General features: G+C 40.4%; 1 protein-coding gene across 1 annotated transcript in view; it reads left to right on the plus strand.

Annotated features, from left to right (window-relative positions):
- LOC137297168 (leucine-rich repeat-containing protein 74B-like) overlaps window positions 1-26,354 on the plus strand; it is a 614,612-nt gene that overhangs the window by 216,014 nt on the left and 372,244 nt on the right. The window contains exon 7 of the mRNA XM_067829182.1: window positions 1,173-1,303. Coding sequence (XP_067685283.1) covers window positions 1,173-1,303 — 131 coding nt within the window. The remainder of the gene's footprint in view (window positions 1-1,172; window positions 1,304-26,354) is intronic.

A 26,354-nucleotide genomic window follows, 5' to 3' on the forward strand; every position in this document is an offset into this window, starting at 1 on the left:
ACGAATCTTCCATTGTCTATATTATGTTGTGTGTCCATAATCCCGTACAGATATAATTTTATTTTATTTCATTTTTAGATTTTTTGGTGAAGTTATCGCTTTGTTGTTGTTATAGATGCGGCATCCACTGCCGTGCAAGCAATCATTGTCCATGAATTGCTTGTCCAACCACAGTGTGCACTTGGTGGTCAGGTAATCCCCGAAGCGAATTCGTAAAGTGGTCACCTCCACTTTCAAGATCTCGGGGTTGAAAAACTTTCCGCTGTCTCTTTGTTTGTATTCCTCCACAGGGATGATCTAGATTCCTCTCATCGATCGAGACAGCACATTCAAGTTGATGTTGAGGGGATGGGTATTTAAATTTGTATCTTGCAAATTAAATTATAGAACCTGAAACACAATGAAGATAGAATTCTAGAATTCATTTTTCCACTGCACTCATGGACAGTAAAATCTCAGTGGAAGAGTTCTGTTTAGTACTATCTGAACTTGCAAAGAATCACAGAATGAAACATGAAATTCGAACCAACTCTAGTAAAAGCACTGCCATCAGCAAACATGAAAAAAAATTAAAATACATAGAAGAAGGGATACAACAGACGTTCGTTGCAAACACCAAAGAAATCACAGGAGATTCACATTAAATTGTTTCGCTGAGATCAACATAATCAAGTGACCATGAAATATTCTGACCAGGAAAATGATAGAGAGATCAAAAGTGATATACGCACTAGCAGGGGGAGAGGTTAAGGCTTTATTTAAGAATAAAACTTTCCAGTGGCTTTTGATCTCGTACCCCGATCGTAAATACTACTCAGACTCAAGGTTGACAAAGCTATCACCTGCTGTCTGGAATCAACAGTGGGATGCTATGGGGGAATGTTTATCGGTTTTTTTCTTCTTGTTTGGTCATGAAGACATCACATCTTATCCCAAAGAAGAACAGGTAATGTCAAAGCTGATTAACATGCCAGAATGGGACTCTTCAAAAACCAGTACCTACAGAAAGTTTGTAGGAAACGGGCAAGGAATGAGATGAACATGGGCAGATGGAAAGGGGAAATCTCATACTTTGTTGCTGATTTGTGATCCAGTACATATGGGACAACATGGTTCTTTGCAACCAAAGCCAGATTTTGTCTTGCATTCATTTGTGTTATGATTGATTCCAGGTAATCAGCTTCAAGACAGAGATGCATGTAAACTCATAGATGCTTTGAAGAACAATGTGTCTTTGACCTGTCTGGACCTAAGTCACAATGAGTTTGGAGAGAAGGGAGGAGAAATAATTGGCACAGCATTTGTAAGTTCTGCTGAACTAATATGAAGTCTCTCATTAATGGTGTCTGGGTGGGTGTTTTCAGTGGCAGCGAATATGGTCTATGTGTTCATCAACTGGGGAATTAGCTCAGAAATAAGATGAAGAGTGTGTGAAAAAGGCAAAAGAATAGTTGGATTCAAACTTCTTTAGTTGCTTACACAAGACATGACAAGCAAGAGAACATGAATGAAGTGAGCTGACTTCCAGCTCAACCCCAGGGTGTTTCCTATGACGGGCATAATCCTGCTCGCGTTTGTCCCTACACAGACAGCGGGATTACCAGAGCTCCCTTTTCATCCCCTTGGCCTCAGATTCAGAGGATATAGTCATAGCATCGTCCATCCATCTGTAGTCATTTTGTTTCCATAGCATAACTCAAAACAACATTAAATATTTTTCAACAAAAATTGGTAGATATAATAATAAACAGAAACTATGGTAGTGCCTTTTGCCTATTTACAGATTTTTATCATATATATTATTCTCCCTATCCATGGAAACAATTCAGACTTACTCTCTAAAGGAAGGGGTGGCCTTCATTTCTGGAGCACATCTCAAAAACTGTTCAGTATCTTTCAGCAGAACCTGATAGATACATGAAACCGAACATACAATGGTGCCTTTTACTATTTGCAGATTTGTGTCATTCTTATTTTTCCCGGCTTTCATGAAACAGTTTGGACTGTTTGGTCTCAAAAGGGAGAGATAGATTTGTTTCCGGAGCACAACTAAAAAATAATTGAGCATCTTTCAGCTTAACTTAGCAAATGCAAGAGGTGTATGTGGTGCTTGCTGCTATTTACAGATATTTGGCATTTGTATTTTCATGACTTCCATGGCTATGATTTGGACAGTCTAATAAAACCTCATCAAACTTGACTTTCAGCAACTATCATATTATTTGTTCATTGAAATATGTGGGGATGGGAGAATATGTCATCTTCTGATGAAGTCCAGGCAATATACACTTAGACCTAGAACAAATTAGATAACAAAAGAGATCATTTCTTTTGGAATCGAAAGAAAAATTATTACATAAAAACGTATAAAAAATGTAGAAAAATGTAGTTGGAAAACACTTTTTTATGTTGTAAAAGTATGTAATTAGAACACTATAAAATTATGGCTCGACTGATCTCAGTAGAATAAAAGGGAGACAACTCTAACAGCAGAGGGCTCAGACGTCAGTCTCGCAACACGTTTTGGCAAGATCAATACATGCTTTGGTAAGTAAACAATGCCCGAAGTGTGTGAATTTGATATATATATATGTTACTGACAAAACACAATTGGACCTTTTGGTTGTAAAACAAAGGCACAACTGAATGTTAACGTCAGCATCAAATTCATGAATGTAAACAACTTTGTCACCATGTCTAAATTGTTACTGAAAAAAACACTCTGAATACAGTTATATTTTTCATGTGTTTATTGATAATTTGTGATATAAAGACAGCTTGTTTCCTTGAAAAAGAAGTAAATTACAGTCACCCTCCTGTCAAGATAAAAAAAGAGTTTGGAAACATTTTAGGGACAAAATGGCAGTGAATCTCATGTAATATACACAATAGTAATAGTATTTTCAACCGTGAGCAGCATATAATTACATAAGAAATTGCAATTGAAATGCAATTCCTTTGCATTTCCAAAGCACCGCAAAAGTGCTTTCACTTCTGTGTGAATTTTATGAGGCTTCTAAGTTGGTGGACTTTGAAGCTGGAAAGTTAAGAATGGTGAAAACTGTAGCCAACCTCATAAAAACTGACATCCAGTGCATTGATACAACCTACACAAAGCCAGAGGATATGTCATCTGTTGACAAGAATGTTTCATTTGTACCTGATTCTTTGTATCTTCTCTTGAGAACAATGTTTGCAGAAAAAAATGCTGATGTAAAAATTGCTTCTGTTGGACAGACCGTCATATGTAAGACACTCGACCATGAGTCATCCTAGCATCACTGCAGATGGGATTAGCTGTTCAGATGCATCACCATTTTGCCTCTATATTTCTCATTGATTCCCTTCACTACCATGGCTTCTGTTCTTCTTACTCAGAGGTGAAACATTTTGAATCTTGTGCAGCCAAATCACAAGGTGTTGACCTACCAAATGTTCAAGGTCATTTCATTCAGTACTTAGCTGACAATGTTGACTACAACGTCAACACTTTGGATGGATGCAATACTTTTCACAGTTTGGACATTGTTGCTGCTATTACTACTGGCATCAAAAGCAGAATTGCAGTCCCAAGGGAATTTGTAACAAATGATGAAATAATGGAAATGGCAAAAATTGACATCCGTTTCTTCAAGTCTTCACTTGCAAATCTTCCCTTGATGTATGATGAGCTTGGAGAGGTCAGCTGTGATGACCCTACTTGGAAACTGGACCTAATGTGGAAAGTGGTCTGGAATGATGTGGCCTCATCCTGGGAAATCATTCATCTCATTTATGCCAGTGATTGATATGAGTGCTACTGACATGACATGTATTTTCTCCACACTCTATTTTGTTTGCCAGCCAGCAAGGCGTCAAAATGTACATCCTATTTTGACATTTGATCAACCACTATGGTGGAAAGCACAGTTGATTGTGAAGAGAGAACCATCTGATAGCCCACTGAAATCTATCATTCTACGCCTCACAGAAATGAGTTACCTTTGCTGTATAGGGAACAGTAGTTCACATGCTCAGTGAAAAGGCATTAGCGAGAGCAGGTAGGGGTCATTTTCTCCTGGATGCAGCATTAAATGCTATACAGACGATGTTCAGTCTTCCATTGTGTCAAACAGGAATGTGTTCAGACACAGAACCTGCAGATGCCAGGAAGAACACTAGACGACGTTCGCATGGCATCATCCACATATAAAATCATCCACACTGAAGAACCCACTAGAGTGGACAGTGATTTGGCAGAAACACTCATTCTCTTTGATGACCTGCTGCATGCAGAAATCTCTTACAATTTTGTCTGTGAACATGGGGTTCTTGAAGGGGTGCAACAGAAGCTCCAGACAATGAAAACATCTCTGGATTCTTCTTGCATGGCTCATCTGTGGCTAGGTATATGGAGATGATTGATCTACTACAGACTTTCATCAAAGCAGAAAGGAGAGGCAACTGGTTTCTCCATCTCAAATCCATGAAGGACATGTTGCCTTATTTTGCTGCTTCTGGACACAAGCTGTATACCAGATCCACATACATCTACATACAAGAAATGCTTCATCTTGAAGCAACAATCCAGAAGTATTTCAGCTGTTTCAGTCTGGCTACCATGTCATCCGCTGTAGCAACAGATACTGAGTTTGACTGTCATGTGATTTGGTCATCTAACAAGTATTGATGAGAAACATGAAAACAACTGGTATTTTAACAAGAGGCAGGGTGTTGACAGAATCACGACATGCACAGTGACTGTTTTTCATGCCTGCTTGCATTGACAACACTATGAAGGAAGTGACAGGGGCAGATTATGTCACAAGTGAACAGCACAAGGATATGACTGATGCCAGGCAACTACGAGGGTTGGCTGAAAAGTTCTCATCCTGAGTGGTTTTTCCCCACTAGGTAGAGACAGGTGTTTGCCACCAATGAGGACAATCATTTAGTGAATGATAGACACAAGAACTACAAACGTACTAATAGTTTCATCTCAACTACAGCTCTTTTGGTAAAACTACCCTCTGAAATCATCAGAAATGGACAAAACTGAATACAGGGCAGTCATCAAGTACTCGCAAAAGAAAGGGATGTCCCCAACAGATACATGCTGACATAGTCTCCACTCTAGGGGATGATGCTCCTTCATTTTCCACAGCAAAGAAGTGGGCTGCTGAATTTAAGCGTGGCAGACAAAGCCTTGATGATGACCCACGCTCAGGAAGGCCTTCAACAGCAACCACTCCAGAAAACGTCACGCGAGTGCTCGATATGTTGATGGATGATCAACGATTGACTACTCGACATATTGCTAGTGTAGTGGGCATCTCTCATGAGAGGGTTGAGCATATTATCACCAACGAATTAGGAATGACTAAAGTTTCTGCAAGATGGGTGCCAAAGCTCTTGACAGCAGAACAGAAACGTGTCAGGTTCCAGACGTCCCTTGACAATTTGCGTCGTTTTGAAGCAGATCCCGATGATTTTGTGGCACGATTTGTAACCATGGATGAGACCTGGATACATCACTTTCAACCAGAAACAAAACTACAGTCAAAACCGTGGAAGCATCCTGATTCACCAGCTCCGAAGAAAGCCAAGTCTGTTCCTTTAGCTGGAAAGGTGATGGCATCAGTCTTTTGGGATTCCAGGGGTATTCTGCTCATTGATTATCTTGAAAAAGGTCAAACTATCAACCGCAGATACTATGCTGATCTACTGAACCAGTTGCGAGAAGCAATCAAAGCCAAACGACGAGGGATGATCGCTAAAGGTGTCCTCTTCCACCAAGACAATGCGCCTGTTCAGAAATCGGTGGTGGCCATGTCAACAATCCGCGATTGTGGCTTTGAACTCATTGACCATCCTCCTTATTCACCTGATTTGGCTCCTTCTGACTTCCACCTGTTCCCCAAAATGAAAAAGGAACTCGCCGGTCGCCATTTTGCAAGTAATGATGACGCCATTTCTGCTGTGACTGAGTTTTTTAGGGTAGCTGAAGATTCGGGCCTTGCAGCATCGCTGGCAAAAGTGTGTGAACTCGGAAGGGGACTATGTAGAAAAATAAACTACAAACGTGGACTTTGTAACTTTTTTTCACAGTGAGGCTTAGAACTTTTCAGCCAACCCTCGTACATGATGACACGGACACAATGAAACTACTTGAGTTTCTCCAAGAAAGAGATCCATTTGATTCTAATCCCACTCTGTGCAACATTGTCACTGGGTTTACAGCTGATGGTGCAGGAAATGCTAACAGGGCAAAAGAAGTTGGCAACAACATCACAAAGTCCTTGATTGGATGCAATGTTCATGAGCAAGTAGGGACAATTCCATTCATTCTTGGAATAGGAAAAGGACAGGTTCTGAAGAAAATCCATGACAATCAGTTTAGAAAGCATGCTCATGAGTTTTCTTCAGGATCCTCTTATGCTCTAGAGAAGAGATCGTGGCAGCAGGCGAGGGAGCCTTAGTATGTTTATACAACAGTCAGCCAGGAGAAAGGTTAGATGACCTTCCATATCGCAGGTTCTCGGAAAAAGTGGCAACTAGCTCTGCATGTGTACAAGTACATACACTTCCTCCAGCTTCAGCTGCGGCCAGTTATCACAGTTCAGGAATGGATGGGCAAATCTGGCAACCTTGATCCTGAAGACTGGGGATGGGTACAAGTCAATGGGAAACTTTACCCAAGAACAACAGACAAACCACCTGCTCCTGACAATTTCCTTAGAGTCATACATTGTAAATTTAAAACAGTCGGTAACAGTGGAAGGTGCACGTGTAGAAAACATGGACTTGAGTGCTCTATTGCATGTGCTGAATGTAGGGTATTCAGTTGTACCAATTCCTTGATGGCATGTATTTTCACGTATGAATTTGACTAAACAATCTCAGCAATGCCATCTATTGTAAGCATAATTAGTGAAAAACAAACAATGACTCATATTCCTGTTAGTGTGACTTAAATGCATTTAGTGATTCATTGTTGACGTGATAAACGTTTTATTTCAAAAACTTATTGAACTTTGCACAACATTTCACGGTGAATGGTTTCATTCATCCATAAAGAGTATCTGGATAAAAGAGTGCTAATTTAATTAATTGACGTAAACATTTATATCATTAATGTGGTGGCAAGTCAGTACCATACATACTAATTATCAAGGAACATTTACTAGCAAGTAACATTGAAATAGTTTGGTATTTTTCCAATGCTAAACGATTTTCAAATGTTATTTTTTCTCAGAAAAAGCCCTATGCTAGCCAATTTCAAGGCAACATTTCAAAATGTTCCCTCATACGATTTCTCTACATTTTTAATCTGTTGTTGTGCAATCTTTGGCAATTTGTTCTAGATGTATTTTTTTTTTACAAAAATTGACTGGACTAATGACTGTTGTTCAATATAGTGTATGTGCATGCCTGCATGCGCGAGAGAGATATGCAAGTGCTGTGTAAAACTAAACTCACTCACTCACTCACGACAGGGTGTGGCCATTTTTTTTAAATCGTGGTGTCAGGGTCTGGAGTCAGTTTCAGAAGCAATTAGATTATTGTTTGTTTTCATCATGTTAAAGTGATCAAAACTACTTACTACTCATGGTTAGATACGTTTTTGAGTGATGAGCAGAAGGATTTTCCATGACACTGCTGGTAACAGAACTACAAGAACATTATAACCATTATAACAACAAGCGATTGTGACAGAATCATCTATGAAAACAAATTTCATTTCAGGAAATATGCAAAGCAGATAACAAGATTAAATGGCAGTAGATTGTATAAACCTATAACTTTCATTTTTCAAAACATACTTATGCTTAACCAACATACTTAACTGTAATCCACAGTGTTGTTAATACATGTGCAGCCAATTAACAGGAAAGCCAAGATAACGAATACTGGTTTTGTGAGCGTTAACTACTGTACAAAAAGTCAACTGGGTGGTTTTTATTGTGCCGTAGTACTGGGTAGGTTGACGCTGGATTAGAGGGCATGCGAATGATCATAAATTAACTAGCTTCTGCTGGGACCAAATTCTAATGCTGATAACTATCTTGATCACATATCAAACTAAATCCTTTTTGTATCTGCTGGGTCTTATAATAGTCATTATACTACAAAGGTGTGAATGCTGATGTGTGTATGTGAATGTTTGTGTGCCCTGTGCATGTTCAACTCTAAAAACCAGATATTCACTAGTAAAATATGCTGTCTAAGATCATCTAGATCTTTTATGTATCATGTAACAATTTGATCTGGAATAATAAAAAAACACCCAAAAAACCTCTATTGCTGACATTGAAAGCATACCGAATTGGAGAGATGCCGGTTTTGAGGGCTTCCACTGTATGTACTAGTGTATATGCGATCTTTAAGAATGCAGATGAAATTATAACAAATAGGAGGTTTGCGTCTTATGCTCTAATATTTTTCATTGTTCCTATCAGAAACATTCCCTGGAGCAAGACCACAAAGATATTCATGAACCATATTGTTTACCATTTTGTAAAATAATGTTTAGAAATTTCTGTTTCGCTAAGGAAGTCCAATTTGTCTCATGATATAGTTTCACATGGTTCGTACCTCTAACTTTACCATGTATTGTGTGTAAGGCATCTAAGGGAAGGTGCTGTAGTGACAAAGACTGTTCATTTGTACGATTGTCACAGCGATGGCAGCCATAATCAAATAAAGGTAAAAGAAAAGATTTATACATTTTTTTGACAGTTTTGCATAATAGTCTGTATTTACAGTACTTATTTTCCTTATCATTTCATTAATGTGGGAATGCCAAAGGAGGTTTACCTGTAAAGTAATGTCTTCATTTTTTTGAGTCTGTTCTTTGTTTATATGTGTGCCCTTCATCAAGAGTGGAGATTTCAGAGAAGGTTTGGTCGTGTGTGAAAACTGGATAGTTTTGGTTTTGTTTGGATTAAATTTTGCTTGCCAGGTTTCGGCCCAATTTGATGTTCTGTCTAAATCTGAGTTAAAAGTAAATGCACTCGTATGGGGATCATTGATTATAACATCAAATACCTTGCTTACTTCTTTTCCGTTGTCTGAAGCCTTAGCGGTAAAAATTATACGTAGTTGGTAAGTTGTTAAATCTCCTGGCATGAATCCAGATTGTAAATTTCTCTCACAGAGTTAAAGACACATTTCAATATACAAGTTTACAGTTAACAAGATATTCAGGCAACTGGCCTGTAGTTAAAACAGTGTTTAATATTACGTTTCTTGTGGATTGGTGTGACTGATGATTCTTTCCATGTGTCTGGGAAAACTGATGTATGAAGTGACTTGTTTGAAAGGTTAATTAATGTTAGTGACAATTAGGAGGATACCAAACGTAAGAAGCGGCTTCCAATACCATCTGGCCCAGTTGCTTTGGTAATATTTAAAAATGGCAATCTTCGACATCCTGCTTTGAAAGATACAAATCACTCATATATTTACTATTGTTGTTCAAGGTTATATTTTGAAGATTGATTCTGGCCCTTGATCAACTTCATTATTGAGGGTAAGAGAAGGAAAGGAGATACTTTCTGATTTTTCTTTCATATAGTTTTTTACCAAATGCCACCATAGTTTTGTGCAATGATAATTGGTTGAGTGTCTCATTTTGTCGTATAATCATTCTTGGCCTTTCTAACTGCAGAAGTCACTTGATTTCTTAGTGATCTAAAAGTGTCCCATCATGAGACTCCTGGTTCTCAAATGCAGCTGGCCATCCCATGTGAAGTGTTATTGCACTTGCTGCATCTGCACACGAACACACAACTGTACCTTCTGCACCCATGTGATTTGTTGAATGCAAAGCAGACTGCTGACTGGGATAAACACCTACCTGTTGGCATCCGACTTGGGGCTCTTGTATTTTAACCATAATCTTTTATTGGTTTTCTGTTGTTTGGTCCACTTGAGTTTGATGCCTTTCACGATTTCGACGTTGTTACCCCCCCTGTGGTTCGCCAAGGTCAACTTAGATGATCAGCATGGATTCCGCTGGCAGATTTTGCAGGATGATGACCACACTGTCAAATTCCGACACTAACTGCAATGTTGTGTCCAATGCCCCCAGTTTGCTCTGTAGGATGTGGACTATTTGACTTGATATTGTGCGTATGACGACGTTTTGGAGGGCCATCTGTCCCATGACTTCGCAATCCTCCCAGTGTGACTCCAGCAAGCAGGTAGGATCGCATGAAGCTGTGCAGGTACTGTTCACAGAAGTGTTTCTTTTCCTTGTGGTTTGATTGGTCATACAACAGTCTGCTAAAATTTTTTATCTACGCGTAGTGATAACTCTCTTTTTGTTGGATCATGAATACATTGATGGTCTTGTGTCCACGTTTGTTCATGAGGGGACTGGGCCAGTGTACGATTGTTTTGTTCCCTTCATGTGTGAAGATATTGATGGCTCTGCTCTCAGTCAAGTCTGTCATCTTTGGGGTAGCTGAAAAGTCTGTCCAAATGCAAGTTAGTTGGAAACATTGCATCACCCACAGGCAATCGTTGCCTTGTTTTTGCTTGCTTTTTCTTGTAGTACGGTGGCAGGTCCATGTACGATCCTCCTTTGAAAGGTTCATACTTGGCTATGTGTAGATCAACATGACTGACCGTGTCTGCGCCAAAACCAATTGCTCGCACATAAAGCGTTCCATAGATTCTCACATTTTTGCAGAAAATACACTCTCATAACAATGTGAAGAACCTCTGAGACCATGTTCCTTCACTGGGATCTTGAGTGAGTGTTTCACCGAGGGAAGTGGTTCGCGAGGAGGAATGTCAAACATCTTCAAGCTGATATTTCCTCAAACGAGAGTAACCGATCACTCCGTGTTCTTTGGCAAGCTTTTTCAATTATCGAACGGTTGGCATTGATGCTATGTTCAGATGCCAAGTCAAGCACCACCAACACGTTGCATAGTTAAACTTTGAGAGCTATGAACAGCAATGATTTCCTAAACTGTTAGATTTACATTAGATTTTGATCCTCAGCAGTCGGTTGATTTCGTTGAGGTGGTCTTTTCGTTGATGAGACGGCTATGAACCATATCCACTCCATGGGCCTTACAATAGCATGGCATTTCACCTGAATCCTGCACACTTCACACGTGTAGTTGACAAAACCTGTTCAAATAGACATCATGTGCATGTCACAGTATTCAGCGGTGCCACAGGTCTCAGTTTTGCCAAAAGCATTTACTTGCAGTTGAAAGGTTATCCCATGATTATATGCGCACATAAATGTGTTCTAGTCTCATTGTTTAGCAACGAACATGGCCAGGGCCAAACTCAGCGCCGCGATGATCAGCTCCCGGATTTGCTGTGATTTAGAAGGTGTGTAACACTGAGAGAGAAAGAGTATGTCGCTGAGATGTTCAAGTCGTTTGCCAGTGAGCAGGTGCTATTCTCGGCGTGGTTTTTGCACATGAGCCTGGTGTTGATGAAATCAATTCTCTAAACCTGTTTTTGGCGTATTCGGCATGCGGTTTCTCCACAGCCTTGTCGTGATGTTTGACTTCCACTTCAGCCACATTCTGTGTTCGCAATTTGGAGAAAAGCTAATTACTACCTGAAAAGGCCAGAGCATTAACTTATGCCCGGCCAACAATCATCCATGATGATGTATGTATTTACATTGTTTTTATTTCATTATGTTTTCCGGAATGATGCCTCGCTTGATGAGCATGTCTTTGGTGGCCAAGTCGAACACGAGCATGCCCACGGGTTGTGGGTTGAAATTGAGCTTGTGTGTCTGTTGTTTGGTGAAAACAGCAACAAGATACGCATTGTTGACGAACATTTACTTCTAATTGACTGGGTTTTTTTAGGTGCTTGTGTTGGCTGTGCTGCTGTCATCATGAATTTTTTATAGATATGCAGATGACGCCACATGTCACTGCAGCAGCTATCCATTTTGTAACTGGCGGCTACTTACTTGGGATGCTTCTTTTTTCAGGTAACAGTATCAATCGCTCATTCCTCCTTCAGCATCTATTGTTTGGGGGAGATGGCAGCATTCTCCTCCTCTGACACCTTGAGCAATGATGACAATATCATCCTGAAATGGTGTGTGTCCCTCAAGCATCAAGTAAACTTGGTTGGCTTGGCAATGGCTTGTTCAGCCTGCATGATGTTGGCAAGCTGACCCGTCGTGAAATCATACCCCATGCACAACCAAGTCACTTTAAATTGCATATATAGATTTTTTACACGCATTGTCGTTACGTTCTTTCTCCATTCTCCGGAGATCCATGTAGCAGTAAAGTACATCACTGTTGTTGATGCTCAGCAGCTCTTTGCTGCTGATTTTAATGGTGATTTTCTTGACGATGGTGCAACCAAGCTTCTGCATGACTTTGTGCTTATCATTGTTGGAAGTCAAAGCGATGTTGAATGCCAATCAAACCGTGCCGGGGATGATTTTCTATCAGGTTGGGAAACTGAACAAGTAGCAATTGTTGGTTACATTCACAGACTGACACTGAGAGGTTCCCTCAGTTTTTGGAAAGGTTCAAGCTTTTGTGTGTATCGCGACATGTTTGTTAAGTTACACACAGAATATTATTTGATTAATACAAAGATGGACAACATTCCAATGGATGATTCAACGTGCAGCCTCTGCAGGATGAAGGAGCGTTCTCATTCAAGGGTGACGACATAAGTGCTGAACTCCTGAAGACGACCGTGAACAATTATTATGATGCGCTGAAACAAGATAAAAAATATGTCAAATCACGTATTGCGACTACTCCAAGTTCATGATCAATGGTGAACGGAAGCTCTAACTGAATTCTCCTCGTACGCCGCTCTCGTGAACATCTAGTCAGGAAAAATGTTCATTTTGTTGACACTGGCCAGACTCCACAGCATTGGCATCATCTGAGTCAAACTGACAACCAACAAGACCACCAATAGCTCTGCTTCCCAACCTCAATGCCGCTTTGGATGAAGATGATTTAAGAGAGCACTGCAAAGTGTTCAAGAACGGACAGACTCAACAACATACTGTCCACGATGGACAAAACCCCTTATGACCTCCACGAACTGTGAGGGTTGGACAAAACCACGCCAGCCATGCACGGATTACTGGTCAACAACATAGCCAAACTGAATGTGCTCAATGAACGCATTGTGTACCAGAAAATGAAACTCGGACAAGTGAACAAGAAGATCAGCAGACATCGAATTGAAGAGAGGTTGCGTGACTTGGCCAACAGGAACCTAACTCAAAGGCAAGGGATCGTGTCTCTGATGGGAGGAGGAATGACAGCACTACCACCAACACAGCTACCACCACCACGTGGAGGCAGCGACCTCGGAGGCTGGATTAGAAAACATCTGAAATGGTCACATGGCTAGGACAAAACCTGTATGTTTTCATTGCTGCTGTGTCTGGACTGCTGTACGTTGCGGCGAAAGGAATTTTAACCAAATGAGGCACAACCCCACTGTGTTCCCTCTGACTGCCAGCACCATTTTGCAATTGACATGCCAATGGCTGATTGCCTGTACTTGCGGAGGATATTGAGGTGGCAGTGTCCCTCATCATTGTACTTCAGGCAGTGGTGCCACGATTCCCGTTTAGCTATGTGGCGCCACCACAACATTCTTTGGGAAATTGATATCAGGGTTCCAGCCTAACTTTTTGATGGCTGGTAGCCCACCACTTTATGAATCTTCAGCTGTATGTCACTCAGAGACATGTACAGTTCCATGCTGAACACATCAACTTTCAATTGGGCGTTTTCCAGCACATTTTGATAGCATTCGATGGCACACAGCAGATCAAAAGGACCAGCGATGGCATCCTTGACGTTGGTCACGAACTGTTTCTGTGCGTCGTGAGCTGTCCCTTCACCTAGGAGGTTGGAACCTGCATATGTTCAACTATACGGTACCCACATGAGTGAACCCTTTCAACACATCCAACATAAATGTTTTCCAGTCATCTTCAGCGTCTTGGGGATGTTCCACCTTCAAAATGGTGAAAGCGTCATTACCTTTTAAAATTAATGTGATCATCTCGCCATTCATTGCTCGACACAATGAAGTTCTGACGTAGTAAACCTTGTTACAGTATATCATTGCTGACTTCCTTTGTGGATTTCACTCCACCACCGTTAGAACCATTTTCAGATCAATGTCAAATGCAAATGCGTTCGTATGCACACAGATTGTGTTAATTATTTACTGTGGCAGCAGCACCCGTCCTGTGGCAGCAGCGCCTCGATTTCTTTGAGGATGCACCTAATTGCATGAAAATAAAACACGGACAGTATGCTGCCCTAGCATTCACCCTCTTCCAACAAATGACAGTCAATATTCGGAGTCCAGTTAATCATTTATTGGAAATCTTCTTGTTGGTAGGTTGATACAGGAAGATATAGGGTAAAACTGAAATATACAAAAAACAGTAATAAGTACACGGTTCCTGAAGTTACAAACATTCAAAATTGCCCTAAACAATGTAAATTTCCAAAAATATGCCTAAGCACAATAAATGTTGAATAAATGTGAAATATTCCTACACAAATACATAATTATGGCCAAAAACCTGAATGTGCTACATGTAAATGAGTACAGTATAACTAAGTGGCTACACAAAAGATAATTCTGCAATGACCATATTTATAGGTAATATCCACGTGTGTGGATATTTTACGAAAGCTTCAATCACTGCATTTGGGCAGCATGGCATTTCTAGCCCAAAGAAAATTACATACAAAACTGCCAAAAGCGACTAAGTATTTCCTAAAGTTAACATACAATAAAACATTCCAAAATGCTATGCAAATGTAGAAAAACTGGGTTAAATTCTATCATAAGTTGGGGCATGGGAGTGCATAAGTGTATATTTCATCATTACATACCACATATAGAATAACTGTGTATTGGTTAGTCTTGTAGCACATTGTTTCACTTGCCTCTGTTACAGGATAACTTTCCAATCGGGGTGACTGTTCATCGTAGTGCTAGATACATTGGGTAGGCCACGTGGTTGGTGCTAAATATGTTGGGTAGGCTCTGACTGGCGGAGACATCAGTGATCAGTAGGTGAACTTTGACCCATGTCGGAGGTCGTTCTATATAAGTGTCCTGGCTTTCCGTACTCAGTTGTCTAGCTTCGGTCAACCAAGTAACATCAGGTAAAATCGCCCCTCAGATCCTGTTTCAGGGTCATTCCCTCCAAGTTTAAAGAGTGGATCATTAAACTGTAGACAAGGCCATGTATTTGCTAGGTTTCTTCTGATAGTGTTAGGTTGGTTTGGGGGAAATTAGGAGTAGGAAACGAACTAGGATCTTTTGCTTTTGGGTAACGTTTGTATAAGAACAGGGTTGGTTTCGGGGTGGCTTAAAAGTAAAAGTTTAACCGATCTGAATCAACCAGCTGATGCAATAGTGTGTCATTTATCAGCTGTAAAGTTTTAGTTTGTATTTTTCTACATATTCTGTTTTGTAATAAATTAATGTGAGTTGTTAGCTTGTTTCTGTTATTTTCCCTACTTGCCCGATTAGCAAACTGGTTACTGAGTTTGAAAGTAGAGAACACATCAGCTTGAAACACTACATTTAAAAAAACTACAGAAGTCCAACGAAGGTTGATTAACATCTTGTTCCTACCTAATTATTTCTCAAACTCAGCTGTAACTGGGCGAAGGTAACGAACATAAAAAAAACGTCTATTACAAAAAAAAAAAGCAATAAAAAGCCTTTGAAAACAGTTCAATGTGTTTCCATGTGCGAAATTCAATCCAAATATGAAATACCGCAAAATATTTACACCAACTTACCTAAATAATGAAATTGAATACATAATACAATATGCAAAGAGCATGAAATATGAAAATACATACACTTTGTGGATTTGTATCTCTAAAAAGGGAGAGAGTGCTGGCCAAGTGGCTTTCCATATCGAAAGATCGAAAATAAGAGGCAAAGCCCACAGCAAAGAAGTGGGCTGCTGAATTTAAGCGTGGCAGACAAAGCCTTGATGATGACCCACGCTCAGGAAGGCCTTCAACAGCAACCACTCCAGAAAACGTCACGCGAGTGCTCGATATGTTGATGGATGATCAACGATTGACTACTCGACATATTGCTAGTGTAGTGGGCATCTCTCATGAGAGGGTTGAGCATATTATCACCAACGAATTAGGAATGACTAAAGTTTCTGCAAGATGGGTGCCAAAGCTCTTGACAGCAGAACAGAAACGTGTCAGGTTCCAGACGTCCCTTGACAATTTGCGTCGTTTTGAAGCAGATCCCGATGATTTTGTGGCACGATTTGTAACCATGGATGAGACCTGGATACATCACTTTCAACCAGAAACAAAACTACAGTCAAAACCGTGGAAGCATCCTGATTCAACAGCTCCGAAGAAAGCCAAGTCTGTTCCTTTAGCTGGAAAGGTGATGGCATCAGTCTTTTGGGATTCCAGGGGTATTCTGCTCATTGATTATCTTGAAAAAGGTCAAACTATCAACCGCAGATACTATGCTGATCTACTGAACCAGTTGCGAGAAGCAATCAAAGCCAAACGACGAGGGATGATCGCTAAAGGTGTCCTCTTCCACCAAGACAATGCGCCTGTTCAGAAATCGGTGGTGGCCATGTCAACAATCCGCGATTGTGGCTTTGAACTCATTGACCATCCTCCTTATTCACCTGATTTGGCTCCTTCTGACTTCCACCTGTTCCCCAAAATGAAAAAGGAACTCGCCGGTCGCCATTTTGCAAGTAATGATGACGCCATTTCTGCTGTGACTGAGTTTTTTAGGGTAGCTGAAGATTCGGGCCTTGCAGCATCGCTGGCAAAAGTGTGTGAACTCGGAAGGGGACTATGTAGAAAAATAAACTACAAACGTGGACTTTGTAACTTTTTTTCACAGTGAGGCTTAGAACTTTTCAGCCAACCCTCGTACATGATGACACGGACACAATGAAACTACTTGAGTTTCTCCAAGAAAGAGATCCATTTGATTCTAATCCCACTCTGTGCAACATTGTCACTGGGTTTACAGCTGATGGTGCAGGAAATGCTAACAGGGCAAAAGAAGTTGGCAACAACATCACAAAGTCCTTGATTGGATGCAATGTTCATGAGCAAGTAGGGACAATTCCATTCATTCTTGGAATAGGAAAAGGACAGGTTCTGAAGAAAATCCATGACAATCAGTTTAGAAAGCATGCTCATGAGTTTTCTTCAGGATCCTCTTATGCTCTAGAGAAGAGATCGTGGCAGCAGGCGAGGGAGCCTTAGTATGTTTATACAACAGTCAGCCAGGAGAAAGGTTAGATGACCTTCCATATCGCAGGTTCTCGGAAAAAGTGGCAACTAGCTCTGCATGTGTACAAGTACATACACTTCCTCCAGCTTCAGCTGCGGCCAGTTATCACAGTTCAGGAATGGATGGGCAAATCTGGCAACCTTGATCCTGAAGACTGGGGATGGGTACAAGTCAATGGGAAACTTTACCCAAGAACAACAGACAAACCACCTGCTCCTGACAATTTCCTTAGAGTCATACATTGTAAATTTAAAACAGTCGGTAACAGTGGAAGGTGCACGTGTAGAAAACATGGACTTGAGTGCTCTATTGCATGTGCTGAATGTAGGGTATTCAGTTGTACCAATTCCTTGATGGCATGTATTTTCACGTATGAATTTGACTAAACAATCTCAGCAATGCCATCTATTGTAAGCATAATTAGTGAAAAACAAACAATGACTCATATTCCTGTTAGTGTGACTTAAATGCATTTAGTGATTCATTGTTGACGTGATAAACGTTTTATTTCAAAAACTTATTGAACTTTGCACAACATTTCACGGTGAATGGTTTCATTCATCCATAAAGAGTATCTGGATAAAAGAGTGCTAATTTAATTAATTGACGTAAACATTTATATCATTAATGTGGTGGCAAGTCAGTACCATACATACTAATTATCAAGGAACATTTACTAGCAAGTAACATTGAAATAGTTTGGTATTTTTCCAATGCTAAACGATTTTCAAATGTTATTTTTTCTCAGAAAAAGCCCTATGCTAGCCAATTTCAAGGCAACATTTCAAAATGTTCCCTCATACGATTTCTCTACATTTTTAATATGTTGTTGTGCAATCTTTGGCAATTTGTTCTAGATGTATTTTTTTTTTACAAAAATTGACTGGACTAATGACTGTTGTTCAATATAGTGTATGTGCATGCCTGCATGCGCGAGAGAGATATGCAAGTGCTGTGTAAAACTAAACTCACTCACTCACTCACGACAGGGTGTGGCCATTTTTTTTAAATCGTGGTGTCAGGGTCTGGAGTCAGTTTCAGAAGCAATTAGATTATTGTTTGTTTTCATCATGTTAAAGTGATCAAAACTACTTACTACTCATGGTTAGATACGTTTTTGAGTGATGAGCAGAAGGATTTTCCATGACACTGCTGGTAACAGAACTACAAGAACATTATAACCATTATAACAACAAGCGATTGTGACAGAATCATCTATGAAAACAAATTTCATTTCAGGAAATATGCAAAGCAGATAACAAGATTAAATGGCAGTAGATTGTATAAACCTATAACTTTCATTTTTCAAAACATACTTATGCTTAACCAACATACTTAACTGTAATCCACAGTGTTGTTAATACATGTGCAGCCAATTAACAGGAAAGCCAAGATAACGAATACTGGTTTTGTGAGCGTTAACTACTGTACAAAAAGTCAACTGGGTGGTTTTTATTGTGCCGTAGTACTGGGTAGGTTGACGCTGGATTAGAGGGCATGCGAATGATCATAAATTAACTAGCTTCTGCTGGGACCAAATTCTAATGCTGATAACTATCTTGATCACATATCAAACTAAATCCTTTTTGTATCTGCTGGGTCTTATAATAGTCATTATACTACAAAGGTGTGAATGCTGATGTGTGTATGTGAATGTTTGTGTGCCCTGTGCATGTTCAACTCTAAAAACCAGATATTCACTAGTAAAATATGCTGTCTAAGATCATCTAGATCTTTTATGTATCATGTAACAATTTGATCTGGAATAATAAAAAAACACCCAAAAAACCTCTATTGCTGACATTGAAAGCATACCGAATTGGAGAGATGCCGGTTTTGAGGGCTTCCACTGTATGTACTAGTGTATATGCGATCTTTAAGAATGCAGATGAAATTATAACAAATAGGAGGTTTGCGTCTTATGCTCTAATATTTTTCATTGTTCCTATCAGAAACATTCCCTGGAGCAAGACCACAAAGATATTCATGAACCATATTGTTTACCATTTTGTAAAATAATGTTTAGAAATTTCTGTTTCGCTAAGGAAGTCCAATTTGTCTCATGATATAGTTTCACATGGTTCGTACCTCTAACTTTACCATGTATTGTGTGTAAGGCATCTAAGGGAAGGTGCTGTAGTGACAAAGACTGTTCATTTGTACGATTGTCACAGCGATGGCAGCCATAATCAAATAAAGGTAAAAGAAAAGATTTATACATTTTTTTGACAGTTTTGCATAATAGTCTGTATTTACAGTACTTATTTTCCTTATCATTTCATTAATGTGGGAATGCCAAAGGAGGTTTACCTGTAAAGTAATGTCTTCATTTTTTTGAGTCTGTTCTTTGTTTATATGTGTGCCCTTCATCAAGAGTGGAGATTTCAGAGAAGGTTTGGTCGTGTGTGAAAACTGGATAGTTTTGGTTTTGTTTGGATTAAATTTTGCTTGCCAGGTTTCGGCCCAATTTGATGTTCTGTCTAAATCTGAGTTAAAAGTAAATGCACTCGTATGGGGATCATTGATTATAACATCAAATACCTTGCTTACTTCTTTTCCGTTGTCTGAAGCCTTAGCGGTAAAAATTATACGTAGTTGGTAAGTTGTTAAATCTCCTGGCATGAATCCAGATTGTAAATTTCTCTCACAGAGTTAAAGACACATTTCAATATACAAGTTTACAGTTAACAAGATATTCAGGCAACTGGCCTGTAGTTAAAACAGTGTTTAATATTACGTTTCTTGTGGATTGGTGTGACTGATGATTCTTTCCATGTGTCTGGGAAAACTGATGTATGAAGTGACTTGTTTGAAAGGTTAATTAATGTTAGTGACAATTAGGAGGATACCAAACGTAAGAAGCGGCTTCCAATACCATCTGGCCCAGTTGCTTTGGTAATATTTAAAAATGGCAATCTTCGACATCCTGCTTTGAAAGATACAAATCACTCATATATTTACTATTGTTGTTCAAGGTTATATTTTGAAGATTGATTCTGGCCCTTGATCAACTTCATTATTGAGGGTAAGAGAAGGAAAGGAGATACTTTCTGATTTTTCTTTCATATAGTTTTTTACCAAATGCCACCATAGTTTTGTGCAATGATAATTGGTTGAGTGTCTCATTTTGTCGTATAATCATTCTTGGCCTTTCTAACTGCAGAAGTCACTTGATTTCTTAGTGATCTAAAAGTGTCCCATCATGAGACTCCTGGTTCTCAAATGCAGCTGGCCATCCCATGTGAAGTGTTATTGCACTTGCTGCATCTGCACACGAACACACAACTGTACCTTCTGCACCCATGTGATTTGTTGAATGCAAAGCAGACTGCTGACTGGGATAAACACCTACCTGTTGGCATCCGACTTGGGGCTCTTGTATTTTAACCATAATCTTTTATTGGTTTTCTGTTGTTTGGTCCACTTGAGTTTGATGCCTTTCACGATTTCGACGTTGTTACCCCCCCTGTGGTTCGCCAAGGTCAACTTAGATGATCAGCATGGATTCCGCTGGCAGATTTTGCAGGATGATGACCACACTGTCAAATTCCGACACTAACTGCAATGTTGTGTCCAATGCCCCCAGTTTGCTCTGTAGGATGTGGACTATTTGACTTGATATTGTGCGTATGACGACGTTTTGGAGGGCCATCTGTCCCATGACTTCGCAATCCTCCCAGTGTGACTCCAGCAAGCAGGTAGGATCGCATGAAGCTGTGCAGGTACTGTTCACAGAAGTGTTTCTTTTCCTTGTGGTTTGATTGGTCATACAACAGTCTGCTAAAATTTTTTATCTACGCGTAGTGATAACTCTCTTTTTGTTGGATCATGAATACATTGATGGTCTTGTGTCCACGTTTGTTCATGAGGGGACTGGGCCAGTGTACGATTGTTTTGTTCCCTTCATGTGTGAAGATATTGATGGCTCTGCTCTCAGTCAAGTCTGTCATCTTTGGGGTAGCTGAAAAGTCTGTCCAAATGCAAGTTAGTTGGAAACATTGCATCACCCACAGGCAATCGTTGCCTTGTTTTTGCTTGCTTTTTCTTGTAGTACGGTGGCAGGTCCATGTACGATCCTCCTTTGAAAGGTTCATACTTGGCTATGTGTAGATCAACATGACTGACCGTGTCTGCGCCAAAACCAATTGCTCGCACATAAAGCGTTCCATAGATTCTCACATTTTTGCAGAAAATACACTCTCATAACAATGTGAAGAACCTCTGAGACCATGTTCCTTCACTGGGATCTTGAGTGAGTGTTTCACCGAGGGAAGTGGTTCGCGAGGAGGAATGTCAAACATCTTCAAGCTGATATTTCCTCAAACGAGAGTAACCGATCACTCCGTGTTCTTTGGCAAGCTTTTTCAATTATCGAACGGTTGGCATTGATGCTATGTTCAGATGCCAAGTCAAGCACCACCAACACGTTGCATAGTTAAACTTTGAGAGCTATGAACAGCAATGATTTCCTAAACTGTTAGATTTACATTAGATTTTGATCCTCAGCAGTCGGTTGATTTCGTTGAGGTGGTCTTTTCGTTGATGAGACGGCTATGAACCATATCCACTCCATGGGCCTTACAATAGCATGGCATTTCACCTGAATCCTGCACACTTCACACGTGTAGTTGACAAAACCTGTTCAAATAGACATCATGTGCATGTCACAGTATTCAGCGGTGCCACAGGTCTCAGTTTTGCCAAAAGCATTTACTTGCAGTTGAAAGGTTATCCCATGATTATATGCGCACATAAATGTGTTCTAGTCTCATTGTTTAGCAACGAACATGGCCAGGGCCAAACTCAGCGCCGCGATGATCAGCTCCCGGATTTGCTGTGATTTAGAAGGTGTGTAACACTGAGAGAGAAAGAGTATGTCGCTGAGATGTTCAAGTCGTTTGCCAGTGAGCAGGTGCTATTCTCGGCGTGGTTTTTGCACATGAGCCTGGTGTTGATGAAATCAATTCTCTAAACCTGTTTTTGGCGTATTCGGCATGCGGTTTCTCCACAGCCTTGTCGTGATGTTTGACTTCCACTTCAGCCACATTCTGTGTTCGCAATTTGGAGAAAAGCTAATTACTACCTGAAAAGGCCAGAGCATTAACTTATGCCCGGCCAACAATCATCCATGATGATGTATGTATTTACATTGTTTTTATTTCATTATGTTTTCCGGAATGATGCCTCGCTTGATGAGCATGTCTTTGGTGGCCAAGTCGAACACGAGCATGCCCACGGGTTGTGGGTTGAAATTGAGCTTGTGTGTCTGTTGTTTGGTGAAAACAGCAACAAGATACGCATTGTTGACGAACATTTACTTCTAATTGACTGGGTTTTTTTAGGTGCTTGTGTTGGCTGTGCTGCTGTCATCATGAATTTTTTATAGATATGCAGATGACGCCACATGTCACTGCAGCAGCTATCCATTTTGTAACTGGCGGCTACTTACTTGGGATGCTTCTTTTTTCAGGTAACAGTATCAATCGCTCATTCCTCCTTCAGCATCTATTGTTTGGGGGAGATGGCAGCATTCTCCTCCTCTGACACCTTGAGCAATGATGACAATATCATCCTGAAATGGTGTGTGTCCCTCAAGCATCAAGTAAACTTGGTTGGCTTGGCAATGGCTTGTTCAGCCTGCATGATGTTGGCAAGCTGACCCGTCGTGAAATCATACCCCATGCACAACCAAGTCACTTTAAATTGCATATATAGATTTTTTACACGCATTGTCGTTACGTTCTTTCTCCATTCTCCGGAGATCCATGTAGCAGTAAAGTACATCACTGTTGTTGATGCTCAGCAGCTCTTTGCTGCTGATTTTAATGGTGATTTTCTTGACGATGGTGCAACCAAGCTTCTGCATGACTTTGTGCTTATCATTGTTGGAAGTCAAAGCGATGTTGAATGCCAATCAAACCGTGCCGGGGATGATTTTCTATCAGGTTGGGAAACTGAACAAGTAGCAATTGTTGGTTACATTCACAGACTGACACTGAGAGGTTCCCTCAGTTTTTGGAAAGGTTCAAGCTTTTGTGTGTATCGCGACATGTTTGTTAAGTTACACACAGAATATTATTTGATTAATACAAAGATGGACAACATTCCAATGGATGATTCAACGTGCAGCCTCTGCAGGATGAAGGAGCGTTCTCATTCAAGGGTGACGACATAAGTGCTGAACTCCTGAAGACGACCGTGAACAATTATTATGATGCGCTGAAACAAGATAAAAAATATGTCAAATCACGTATTGCGACTACTCCAAGTTCATGATCAATGGTGAACGGAAGCTCTAACTGAATTCTCCTCGTACGCCGCTCTCGTGAACATCTAGTCAGGAAAAATGTTCATTTTGTTGACACTGGCCAGACTCCACAGCATTGGCATCATCTGAGTCAAACTGACAACCAACAAGACCACCAATAGCTCTGCTTCCCAACCTCAATGCCGCTTTGGATGAAGATGATTTAAGAGAGCACTGCAAAGTGTTCAAGAACGGACAGACTCAACAACATACTGTCCACGATGGACAAAACCCCTTATGACCTCCACGAACTGTGAGGGTTGGACAAAACCACGCCAGCCATGCACGGATTACTGGTCAACAACATAGCCAAACTGAATGTGCTCAATGAACGCATTGTGTACCAGAAAATGAAACTCGGACAAGTGGACAAGAAGATCAGCAGACATCGAATTGAAGAGAGGTTGCGTGACTTGGCCAACAGGAACCTAACTCAAAGGCAAGGGATCGTGTCTCTGATGGGAGGAGGAATGACAGCACTACCACCAACACAGCTACCACCACCACGTGGAGGCAGCGACCTCGGAGGCTGGATTAGAAAACATCTGAAATGGTCACATGGCTAGGACAAAACCTGTATGTTTTCATTGCTGCTGTGTCTGGACTGCTGTACGTTGCGGCGAAAGGAATTTTAACCAAATGAGGCACAACCCCACTGTGTTCACTCTGACTGCCAGCACCATTTTGCAATTGACATGCCAATGGCTGATTGCCTGTACTTGCGGAGGATATTGAGGTGGCAGTGTCCCTCATCATTGTACTTCAGGCAGTGGTGCCACGATTCCCGTTTAGCTATGTGGCGCCACCACAACATTCTTTGGGAAATTGATATCAGGGTTCCAGCCTAACTTTTTGATGGCTGGTAGCCCACCACTTTATGAATCTTCAGCTGTATGTCACTCAGAGACATGTACAGTTCCATGCTGAACACATCAACTTTCAATTGGGCGTTTTCCAGCACATTTTGATAGCATTCGATGGCACACAGCAGATCAAAAGGACCAGCGATGGCATCCTTGACGTTGGTCACGAACTGTTTCTGTGCGTCGTGAGCTGTCCCTTCACCTAGGAGGTTGGAACCTGCATATGTTCAACTATACGGTACCCACATGAGTGAACCCTTTCAACACATCCAACATAAATGTTTTCCAGTCATCTTCAGCGTCTTGGGGATGTTCCACCTTCAAAATGGTGAAAGCGTCATTACCTTTTAAAATTAATGTGATCATCTCGCCATTCATTGCTCGACACAATGAAGTTCTGACGTAGTAAACCTTGTTACAGTATATCATTGCTGACTTCCTTTGTGGATTTCACTCCACCACCGTTAGAACCATTTTCAGATCAATGTCAAATGCAAATGCGTTCGTATGCACACAGATTGTGTTAATTATTTACTGTGGCAGCAGCACCCGTCCTGTGGCAGCAGCGCCTCGATTTCTTTGAGGATGCACCTAATTGCATGAAAATAAAACACGGACAGTATGCTGCCCTAGCATTCACCCTCTTCCAACAAATGACAGTCAATATTCGGAGTCCAGTTAATCATTTATTGGAAATCTTCTTGTTGGTAGGTTGATACAGGAAGATATAGGGTAAAACTGAAATATACAAAAAACAGTAATAAGTACACGGTTCCTGAAGTTACAAACATTCAAAATTGCCCTAAACAATGTAAATTTCCAAAAATATGCCTAAGCACAATAAATGTTGAATAAATGTGAAATATTCCTACACAAATACATAATTATGGCCAAAAACCTGAATGTGCTACATGTAAATGAGTACAGTATAACTAAGTGGCTACACAAAAGATAATTCTGCAATGACCATATTTATAGGTAATATCCACGTGTGTGGATATTTTACGAAAGCTTCAATCACTGCATTTGGGCAGCATGGCATTTCTAGCCCAAAGAAAATTACATACAAAACTGCCAAAAGCGACTAAGTATTTCCTAAAGTTAACATACAATAAAACATTCCAAAATGCTATGCAAATGTAGAAAAACTGGGTTAAATTCTATCATAAGTTGGGGCATGGGAGTGCATAAGTGTATATTTCATCATTACATACCACATATAGAATAACTGTGTATTGGTTTGTCTTGTAGCACATTGTTTCACTTGCCTCTGTTACAGGATAACTTTCCAATCGGGGTGACTGTTCATCGTAGTGCTAGATACATTGGGTAGGCCACGTGGTTGGTGCTAAATATGTTGGGTAGGCTCTGACTGGCGGAGACATCAGTGATCAGTAGGTGAACTTTGACCCATGTCGGAGGTCGTTCTATATAAGTGTCCTGGCTTTCCGTACTCAGTTGTCTAGCTTCGGTCAACCAAGTAACATCAGGTAAAATCGCCCCTCAGATCCTGTTTCAGGGTCATTCCCTCCAAGTTTAAAGAGTGGATCATTAAACTGTAGACAAGGCCATGTATTTGCTAGGTTTCTTCTGATAGTGTTAGGTTGGTTTGGGGGAAATTTGGAGTAGGAAACGAACTAGGATCTTTTGCTTTTGGGTAACGTTTGTATAAGAACAGGGTTGGTTTCGGGGTGGCTTAAAAGTAAAAGTTTAACCGATCTGAATCAACCAGCTGATGCAATAGTGTGTCATTTATCAGCTGTAAAGTTTTAGTTTGTATTTTTCTACATATTCTGTTTTGTAATAAATTAATGTGAGTTGTTAGCTTGTTTCTGTTATTTTCCCTACTTGCCCGATTAGCAAACTGGTTACTGAGTTTGAAAGTAGAGAACACA

Source organism: Haliotis asinina, chromosome 9 (genome assembly GCF_037392515.1).
Source record: "Haliotis asinina isolate JCU_RB_2024 chromosome 9, JCU_Hal_asi_v2, whole genome shotgun sequence".
In the NCBI taxonomy this organism is placed as follows: Eukaryota; Metazoa; Mollusca; class Gastropoda; order Lepetellida; family Haliotidae; genus Haliotis; species Haliotis asinina.